Below are 11,186 nucleotides of genomic sequence, written 5' to 3'. Positions count from 1 at the left end.
CGACCTTGCGACTTACAGAGAGGGCGGATTGGAATCTATTTGAGGTGTCCTGTCCAAACGAAAATATCTTACAACAATTAAAAACTCTAAACTTGTGTCTGTGTATAATTGAATTTTAATAGTAAATAGATGTACTTTTTTGAATAATAAAATACTTTGTTTTACTATACGCTGTTTTTTATTCACCCGGTATACACGCTAATCATCGAGCGGCGCGAGAAACAAGAAGAGTTGTCGCTATCTTTTTTGAAACACAATTGTCTTGCATACCGAGTCCTCTTTAAAACTAGCTATCGTACGTCTCCCTGTGATACACTGTTTAGGAATTGCTGTGTGAAAGAAGAAGCAGAACAACCTCCATCGTGAATTTTTCTACCTAGTTGCATTGTATTCGTTGAACCCTTTCACGTGACATGTCGCGCAACCCTGTACGTTAAGGCGTTTAGCACATGGCGCGTGAAAAAAGAAGAAGGTCACCATCTTTATTTTTTTATAAATCATTGTGTTTTAAGGCTGAGTCCTCTTTAAAACGAGCTGTCGTATGTTTACCTGTCATACGTCGTTTAGGATTAAAAATATATTTATTAATATTTTTAATACAATAATTGTAACCCCCTCTCGTGTAGACTAGCGTCACCATCACGTTTAGCATGATCGTAAACTGTATCGTTACCTATATCAATCGTTCTCTCTCTCTCACTCATTGATTTCGCATGACACACGTTCTCTCCCGCACTCATTGATTTCCCTATACCGTACAGAATCCCCCTATATCATCTACTCCTAATGTAACTACCTTCAAATATCTTTTTCACGTGAATTTATACAAATTTTCTAAAATATGGTCCAACATCTCTCTTCCTATAAACTGTGGTATATATTACAGAACATTCAACCGTTAATGCCTTACAAGATTTGTCTATTGCATGTTTATTTCTTGTACTTCCAACCCTCTCTATTACTTCCAACTATCTACATATTTTTGATACATAATTTGCACTGGCCATTACTTAACATTAATCTAACCTACTGCTAAAACATTTATATTAGTTTATAAAATATTAATTAAGTCAAAACTAAGTTGTTCTTTTGAGCAAATAAAATATTCAAAGAATATCAGAATACAAAATACTTGAATGTTATTATTTAATTTTTTAACCTAATGTCTTCTTTTTGTTTTCTTTTGTTTTTTGGCACACATTCTAACGTACTAAACTTTTTTAGAAATCAATTGATCGATATAAATATTTAACATGAAACAAAAATATAAACAGACAAAAAAACCGAAGTCTTTCCTTATGATCGTTTACGAAACTTATAAGGACTTTGCTGAAAATACAAGTATACACGGATTAAAATATACTGTAAAACCAGATATTGGGACTCCTGAAAGGTAAGTCAAAGTATTTTTTGAATTCAGAAATCTGACCCTAAACGTCTAATAAATAAAAATGAAGTTCGAGTATAAAGTATAATAAGAAAGGAGGGGTTATTGTGAGGGTATAGTATCAATTATATCTATCTATCTATACAGCCCTTGCTGTCCAATTTTGGACATAGGCCTCCTCTTCCTTCTTCCACGCCTCTCTATTGTAGGCAGTTTGTATCCAATTCGGACCTGCGTGTTTCTTCAAGTCATCTGACGTCTGTGTATAATCATCTTATTCCATCTGTCGTCTTTCTGACTTATGGTATGTCCAGCGAACTTCCACTTAAGTTTTGCTATCTGCGTTAATACATCGGTCACTTTTGTTTTGTTGCGGATCCAAGTATTTCTTTTCTTGTCCGATAGCCTGATGTTCAGCATTTGCCTTTCCATAGCTCTTTGGGTCTTTGCTATTTTTTCCATGTTTTCCTTTGTAAACGTCCAAGTTTGAGAACCGTAGGTGAGAACAGGAAGTATACATTGGTTGAAGACTCTTGTTTTTAAATATTGGGGGTATTTTCTATTTTTTAGTATATAGGAAAGTTTTCCAAAGGATACCCAAGCCGACCGTATCCTTCTCTTTATTTCTCCGGTCTGATTTTCTTTATTTAATTTAATTAGTTGTCCCAAATATACATATTCTTTTACTTGTTCTATAGTTGTTTGTGCAATTGTAATTATTAGTTCTTCTGGTTGGTTGGTCATAATTTTCGTTTTATTATAATTCAGTATCAATTATATAATAGATAATTGATTAAACGGCCGACCTCGTATATAAAGAACGACAAAAAGTGTATGGACAAAGATGGAAGATATACTCTAATCCATATTTTAACATAAATTTATATACTCATCCAGTTATTGGTAATGGATTTTTACAAGAACTATGACTCATACCGATGCAGTACAGAAGATTACATTTGAAAAAAAGTTCTTTACGGCCGCTCAATTTTATTCGTAGATTCTCAAATGGTTTCGACTAGTGATGCGGTCTCGAATACCCAGAATTAACTAATATTCGATTCCTGTAAGTTCTCGAGATGTCTCGAGAACTTAAACGACAAGGAAAATAAAACTCTAGCTGTATAGCATAAATCACAAAAGTTTTATTTAAAAATCCTTTATAAAAGGTATATAATTAAAAGACCCTTTCGGGTTACATCACAGAACGTTTTCTGACTAAAAGTCCTTCATCAGTGTATTACCAGGGGTATAAGGGTCAAGCCACTGAATATTTGGGTAAAAACCGTTAAAATGGTACAAAATTTATTATGTTATATTTTTGTTAAAAAGATGGTGTGATGTTAAAGATTTTAACAGATACCCTGCATGGCAACGTGAAACTCCCAATAGGGTTTGCTGCTGATTGATTGTCTCAGGGTAAAGTTTATAAAATATCCCCTGGTGATAGGTTTAAATCCTGCCAAAAAGCATTAAGAAACCAAAGGTACCGTTGGTGGGTGTAAGGAAAACGTAATTCGAAGATCCACAAGGAAACTAAATATCTGTAGTTGGCTATATACCATGTATCACAACAATTTTATGAAAAAAATCCTTTATAAAATATATAATAATAAAAAACCCTATTGGGCTACATCACAGGACGTTTTTATATGCATTTATATAAAGTATTGATTAAAAGGTGTTTTCTGATTTATTATTAAATTCACATTGAACAAATTGGTACTTACTTATATTGTTGGCATATGTTGCATATTATATTCCTCACTGCCATTTTTGATCCCTCAGATAGATAGCTTGTCTTGTTTTCCGAACGAGGTCTAATTTTGCCAGGCTTTGAAAGAACAAAAGAACATAATTATTTTCTTTTTTTTTATAATTGTACATATTGTCCGTCGTGATTTTTTAATAAAACAACTAATATTTTAAATAAACAATTGTTCAATCATAAGTATTTTGATAATCGAACATACATTTCAATATATTACCTGTTGAATAATTGAAATTATCGCAGGGTTTCTAATTAATAACAGTTCGTTAAATATACATTTAACACAAAATTTAAATAAATAAATATCAATTTAAAGGCTGTATTATATTATGTCTCTTGATTAACTAATAAACGAATACTTACCTTAACAAATAGGACACAAAGGTAACGGTTGGTCGTTAAACAACCGTTTGTTAAAAAAATATATATTCAATGTACGAAAATAGATTAAATATTTGAATAACGCGAAAATAATTTATAAAACTACAAACGTCAACACTATCAAAACAAAAATTACAATTGCCAGTATGTGTATCAATCAACAACCATCTAAATATGGCTGTCTTTGTTCGATATTCGTGTATGGAAATTTGGCTTAGATTTATCGTTTTAGTTTCTGTGAGTAGAAAAGAGACGTAATATAAAAGAAATCTTGAAAGCCATGTAACGGGATTTAATTAAGCTTCCAGAAACCAGATCTAAATAACCCAATTCAGTTTAAAAATTTAAAATCCTTTTAATAATATTATTTATTGCTTATTGCTCAATGCGATTGTTTGTTTATGACGTAACACGCTTACCGAGACGCTGACCTAGTGAAATTTGCAATATAATCAAAAGCTTATTTAATATTATGTACAAATAATATTAGTAAAACATGAATGCATAAACAAACGCACGTGAGTTAAATACCTGGAAAATAACAGAAGTAGATTATTAAGAATTAAGAGTTAACAGTCAGAGCTAGTGTTGTCATCCGTCAACTGGGTACTTTCTCTATTATTGTACTTAGAGAACCAATAAAGTAATTATGAGTATCCAGTGAGTTCGAGTTAATCAACTCCATGCAGGGGGTAAACTACCCCTAGAGTTCTACTATGTGGAACACCTGATGGAAGCAATCTAATAAACATTATATGGTTATCCAACATTATTGTTGCCATTAAACTACATCTTGCTTTTCTACACAACCAACCTGCTTTAGTATGTTACGAAGGATTCACCAACACAAGCGCTTTTGGCTTCCGAAGGACTTTCCACCAAGACTAAAGGTCTACGAAAAATCCTTCTAGAATTTAACGATGATTATGGAGTTTGTCCATCTTGCTGCTTTTAGGTCCTTTCTTACTTCGGAAAGAATTATTCACCAGCAAAAATCAAAGGAAAGTCACCGCAACTACTATTCCGTTGCCTCTCGAAAACGAAATTTTTAAATAGTGCGACGTATTCTGTGGGACTAGAAACATTAAATTATTTTAGTGATGACAACTTTAGCATGATTTTGATTATTATTTGTTTTGTAAGATATAAAACAAATGAATTATTTTTGTTTTTAGAGGAATTAGGATTCCTACCGATAGTTGCTCGTACCGAGCACTGGCTTGAAGTCAACGAGCCTTTTTTTGTAGAAAAATATACGACAATCCTTTTTTGAGTTTTCATTAGTTTATAACAAGAATCTTAGTCTATACATTCTTTGCATTTATAGATCACCTGATTCTTCCACAGACCTATTTTTTTAGAATTTGTTAAATTTGTTAGACGACCTGCCCAATAAAAGCAGAAAGATTCTATGCGGTGACTTAAGTATCAACTACGCTGTTGCTTGTGCTACCCAATTATCCTTGGTCACTATATTCGAATCGTATGGTTTCACAATGCACGTTTATTATCCTACAAGAATTACTAAAAAACATCTACCATAATTAGTTATATTGTCTCAGATTTCTCACTCCTTAATATAAGCTCTACAATTATTAATGCAGGACTATCTGATCATAAAGCAGTGTATACCAAGCTTAACACACTTAACAAACAATACTCGAAAACCCAATGTTTAGGTAGGATTTTTTCGGCTCAGAACATTCGTAAATTCCCAAAATTTGTGCTTGACACTGGGTTACACTTTCCCTCTATGGACATGGACTATTATTTTAGTATAACAAACCCTGGACTACCAAAGGTATCCACAAATCAGCCAAGAATATGCGTTTACTACTGTACATCAAGAAATTTACTACCAACGTTTTTGTCACTGAATATATCTCCAAGTACAGAGGAACCTATCTAAAACTTATCAAAACAGCTAAAAAAATGTACTATCAAAATCGTCTGGGAAGCTCTAAAAATGTTGCAAGAGAAACTTGGTCCATAATAAAAGATCTTCGAAATAAAATTAACACAGCTCAAACATTTTCTCTTCCAAACACTGAAAATCTAAATGAACACTTCGTTAATGTGAGTAAAACTATAACATAAACTATTTTTCCACAACAAGATCCTATTTCCTATCTCACCAATTCAAAAAAGGTCTCGAATTCATTCTTTATAAGACCAGTTGATAAATCTAAAGTGATCCAAACAATCATTATTATATCCAAACAATCAGTACTATCAAAAGCAAATCTGTAGTACCGATGGACTATCCAAAAAATTTTTTTAAATCTCTCAAAAAATGTGTTGGAAGTCCTGGTCCCACCAAATAATGATTTCTTTGAAAAAGGTATATTTCCAGAGTGCCTAAAGATAGCCCTTATTATTCCTCTTGATAAGGGTGCTGAAAAATCGAATGTCTGCAACTATAGACCTATTGCCTTACTACCGGCCCTATCCAAAATTATTGAGAGACTTTTAAAAACCCGATTTATGTCCTTTCTTGTTAAAAACAACATTTTATCACAAAGTCAGTTCGGATTTTTATCTAATAAATGTACCAGTAATACCTTGTTTTCTGTGCTACATGAGGTCTATCAAGCACTACCACTGTTTTTTGTGACTATGCCAAAGCGTTTGATTGTGTAAATCACGACATTTTGATAAAAAACTAAATTTCTACGGTATTTGAGGTATATCTTTGAATTGATTCAAATATTACTAGAGAAATAGGAAACAACTAGTTTGAGCAAATAATACTGACTCTAGTCACAAAAGCATTGTATGTGGAGTACCACAAGGTTCAGTATTGGGTCCTCTACTTTTCTTTATCTTTATAAATGACATCACTAACTTAAAAATCTATGGAAAAATTTTTCTTTTTGCTGATGAAACCAGTATTACATAGAGGAACTCTAATATTGTAACTCTTCATGCAACTATAACTTTTGATCTACTTGGATAAATGATCTAAATAAAAACGTGGACCGACTCTACTTTACTCTCTTTTAACGTGGATAAGACAGTAGCATTGTCCTATAAAGGAGCTCTTCAATACTTGCTTCTTAATAACAGCCAGATCAGTATTGTTGATTCTGTAAAATTTCTTGGTATTGTTATAGACAGCACCTTAAATGGTCCCTTCATATCGATTTGTTAAGTAAGAAACTAGCCTCAGCTTGCTATGTAATAAGATCTGTTTCGAAGAAAATCAGTTTAGCATCTTTCAAAATAATAAATTTTTCTTTGTTCGAGTCTCATCTTCGATAAGACCTTCCTTTTTGAGGTTCTAGTACAGCTGCTAATCTGATGTTATTTTTAAATTAAGTTACAAAAAGAGCAATACAGTAGAATAATACGTTGCAGAAGCTACTTAAAAAAAAACGGAATTTTAACTCTTCCGTCTTTATATATTTTAGAAACTGTTTCGTAAACACCTACATGTTTTTCCAGCAAGACCTAATCCTTACTACTCCACCAGAAATTCAACCTTTGATGTGTATTTACCGATCCCGTCGACTGAGTTAGTGAAGAAATCTATATTATATTCGGCAAAAAAATTATACAACCATCTCCCTTTGCAACTTAAATCAACAACTTCTTTACTTAAGTTCCTTAGTAGTGGAAGAGTTTCTTAACGAATAACTAAAAAATTACAGTATGTTTAGGTTCAGGCAACTAAAGTATTTTTATATACATTTGGGTATCACATGCAGCAACTTAAACTTATTAGGTAGTTCGTAAAGTTTTATTATGTAATTTGCAATTTAGTTAAATTTTGCAATGGATTGTATATTTTATTATCTTTTATTTTGTGATATTGACGATTTATGCAATTTTAGTAAATTTTAAATTGTTATTGTTATTTTTTTGACTTTTTGTAAGCTTGGTCCATAAAATTGTACAATTTTCATTGACAACAAAGCATATTTCTATTCTATTCTATGATATATGCACCTATCAATAAAATAATAAATATAAGTGATAGCTTGGCTGCTTAGTGCTTAATTCATAAAAAAATACAATTTTTTGAAAACAATTGAATATATTTAATTTTAATTTATTATAATTAAATAATTCATTTTTAGGATATTTTGGGCGTTAATATTTTTTGGTGGATTGGTCAGTGCAATTTATATGACATTTTTGTTTTGGGAGCGATACGTCAGTAATCCAACTAGAGCTACAATTAAAACTTATTATGCACCTACGTCTTCTATACCTTTTCCTGCTGTGACCATTTGCAATATCAACACTATATTGGACTCAAAACTGCAGGTCTTTATAGATAGTTTGTAAGTATACACGATGAGTTAATTTATAAATATCGACCAGGGAGGATCTGTTTTGGGGAGGATCTGTTTTGAGGTGGATGTGAGAGGTAGCATTCGGATTTTTGCAGAAATATTTACGTGATAACTTCAATAATAATTGACTTCTCCACCCTCTCAAATAGGTCGTGAAAATTATTAACAACATCCTTTTTTTCTACTCTAGTTGCTTATAACTTTAAAACAATTCATTTTGCAGCAAAGTCGTAATAAAATAAAATCGTGACAATTAAACTTTCTATAAATGAAACGGCTATTTAATCATGTATTTATTTATTACCCTAGCTACAAAATAGCAACAAATACAAAAAAATTAGGGGAAACAAGCCATTTATTATTCAACGTTTTTCAATCACTAAAAATTGAACTTAAAACTTTCATAATTTCGTTCGGAAAATCTTTATAATATAATAGAACAACCCATCAAATTTCATTAACATCATTTAAATAGATTTCACATAATAAATTTGCAATCTAAATTTTTTAAGAAAAATTTAATTTTTTTAAAATCGTGTACAACAAAAACTAGACCATTATGATATTATATAAATTTTCCAATTTTTATACTCATAAAAAAGCACAAAATCGCATTATTTTGACGGTCTCAGGAATTAAAGAAAGTTAAATTACGAGCAGTGATTCCTGAAATACAACCTGTTAAAGTTGACCAGCATTTGCGACGAAGTTATAAACCATAGGATGATAATCTTGATGATGATTCCATGTTTTTACCTTGATTAGGCTTCTGCCCCTTCAAGGAAGGGATGTTCCTCTTTTTTCCTGTGGAGCCAGGGAGTATGGTAAACGTGAGGGTTATGCGTGTGTGGAGCTATAGTGGTGGAGTGCTAAAGAGATGGGGCTGATAAAGTGGCGTATTGTGATAAGGAGCGCACAATAGGAATTGTTGGTAAGCCAAACAAGCCAAAGGGAGGTACTTCAGGTGTTACCAGCCATACTAGGAACTGCTCTTAATTAGTGATTTTGGCTTGCAGTTGTTAGCTGCGACATTTAATGAGAATTGATTCTAATATATTAAAATACTCATCATACAGTTCGTTCCAGTGTTATGTAGAAGTTTTGCTGGAGGAGATGAAACTTTTCTTTTAGGAACCCTAGTGAGTATTTGCCCTCGGAAATTGCAAGGAGTTTTCAGTATTTGTTTGGCTCGGTTGTTTGAGCCTGCTATAGTGCGAAGGACATACCTCTTGCTGAGGGTCAGGATTCTGTTCTTGTAACGAGTTATTTTGCCTACCACATAAGGTATTATTATATGGGATTGAAAATTGGGGACAGAAATTATTTGGGTAGAGAGAGGGCAAGCAAAATAAACGGAACTGTTGCGAACGGCGCTCAGGGTTTATTTGGAGAAACTGGATCGTGGATAATTGAATAAAACAATGGGATTGGATCGGGACAACTACAAGCAAATGAAACAAAGTGGTACTTACATAAATCTCTTAGTCAAATTGGCAAACAAAACAAAAGAAGGCTAGCTATTTAAAATGGGACGCCGCTTTGAGGAAACTTCCTGCTGGATGACAAAAAAAAAGGTTCTTGGAGGACAATTAGAAACTAGGAATTTGAAATAGGGTAAAAAACATTAAATTATACTTAATCCAAACTTATGCGTTTGATCAATATGCACGAGAATAAACAACAATTATAAGTTGGAGTTCAGACATGCATTTCTAAACTCACCTATAGAAATCCGTTGGATTCTAAAATATAGATTACGCATTCGCAGTGCAATTAGATTATGTTCCAATCGGCTTTGTTAAAAAAAATGGAAAACCTTCCTGAGAACTGAGTTCTAAAAAGCATGCCATTTTTAATAAGTGGGGTTGATTTTGTTGGACCTTTTTGTATCAAAGACGGAAAGTTACTAAATCGAAAAATAATCGAATGTGTCTTATGTCTTTTTGTTTCTTTTACTACTACAGCCGTTCATTTAGAAGCAGTTAGTGGTTTAAGTACTAATTCTATCTTAAATGCTTTGAATCGATTTATTTCATGACGTGGAATTTGTAAAATATTATACTCCGATAATGGTTCGAATCGCATTGATTGGGGCACATAATGCACTTAGCATTTAAAATTACATGCGGGAAGATAATATGTAGCATTTTCATTTTACCCCATATATATTAAAACAACGAAAAAGATTTTTTATCTAAGTGGTAGTGGGCGCATATGCACCTTCTGAAGATGAAAAGGACGAGGTAAAGGATAAATTTTACGACGAATTGACGGACCTGGTAGAGAGTATTGGAACTAGGAAGGAAGTAATTTTACTAGGTGACTTAAATGCTAGAACCGGAAGAAAAGTAAATAGCAAAGTGGTCGGTCCATTTGGAGAAGAAAAAATAAATAAAAACGGTGAGAGATTAATAAGTTTCTGCGATCATATGAATTTAAAGATAATGAATGGATATTATCAGCACAAGGATATTCATAAATTCACGTGGATTCAGCCAACGAGGAATTTGAAATCAATAATCGATTACTGTATATGCAAAGAAAACTCCACAAAAAAGGTTAATAACGTTAGAGTCCATCGAGGAGCAGAATGTGGATCTGATCACCATTTGCTTAAAGCGTCACTACTATTTACATTTAAAGGAAGCCAACGACTAAATGAAAACGAAAGTTCAATGATACTGCAAGACATTTCAACAAAGAGATATAATCTACAAGGTTTTGAAAATGAGTCTACCCAGTTTCTGTATCGAATGAGGTTGAATCTGAAATTGCACGATGTTTGTTACTCCTCACCAATTAATACGTACAACGAAATTATGAAAGCTCTTGACGAAGCTGCAATGGAAGCTATTGGAGAAGTGGATAGCATAAAAAATAGAAATGAATGGTGGAATAAAGAAATAGAAGATCTTGTGGGGAAGAAGAAGAATATGTATAACAAATGGCTAGCAACAAAGGACCCTTACTATCGACAACAGTACAACAGCTTAAACAAAGAAGTAAAAAAAGAGGTAAATAAAGCCAAAAATGAGATGTGGAATAAAGCCTGCGATAACGTAGAACATTTTATGGGTACAGCAAGAAGTAAAGAAGCCTGGAAAACAATTAGAGGTAGTAGAACAGATAGAAAAGAATGCAGTAGGTTAACTCTAATAGCCCCAGAATTATGGGTCGAATATTATGAACAAATGCTCACAGAAGATCGAACAGAATTCCAAGATATTGGCTACCAAAAATATGATATTTCCTACCGCGAAGAAACTGAAATAACACCAGAAGAAATTAAAAAACACGCCAACGCTATGAAAAATGGAAAGGTTCCAGGACCTGGAGGAGTACCCATTGA

General features: G+C 32.6%; 1 protein-coding gene across 1 annotated transcript in view; it reads left to right on the top strand.

The window, feature by feature from the left end:
• The first annotated feature begins 1,228 nt into the window (after window positions 1-1,228).
• Window positions 1,229-11,186, top strand: part of LOC140442206 (sodium channel protein Nach-like) — a 135,365-nt gene continuing 125,407 nt past the window's right edge. Inside the window, exons 1-2 of the mRNA XM_072533284.1 lie at window positions 1,229-1,393; window positions 7,619-7,825. Of these exons, the coding sequence (XP_072389385.1) occupies window positions 1,254-1,393; window positions 7,619-7,825 (347 nt within the window). The 5' untranslated portion in view covers window positions 1,229-1,253. The remainder of the gene's footprint in view (window positions 1,394-7,618; window positions 7,826-11,186) is intronic.

Source organism: Diabrotica undecimpunctata, chromosome 5, assembly GCF_040954645.1.
Source record: "Diabrotica undecimpunctata isolate CICGRU chromosome 5, icDiaUnde3, whole genome shotgun sequence".
Taxonomy (NCBI): Eukaryota; Metazoa; Arthropoda; class Insecta; order Coleoptera; family Chrysomelidae; genus Diabrotica; species Diabrotica undecimpunctata.
Note: the sequence above shows the minus strand (reverse complement) of the source record. Positions and strands in the feature narration are given on the sequence as shown.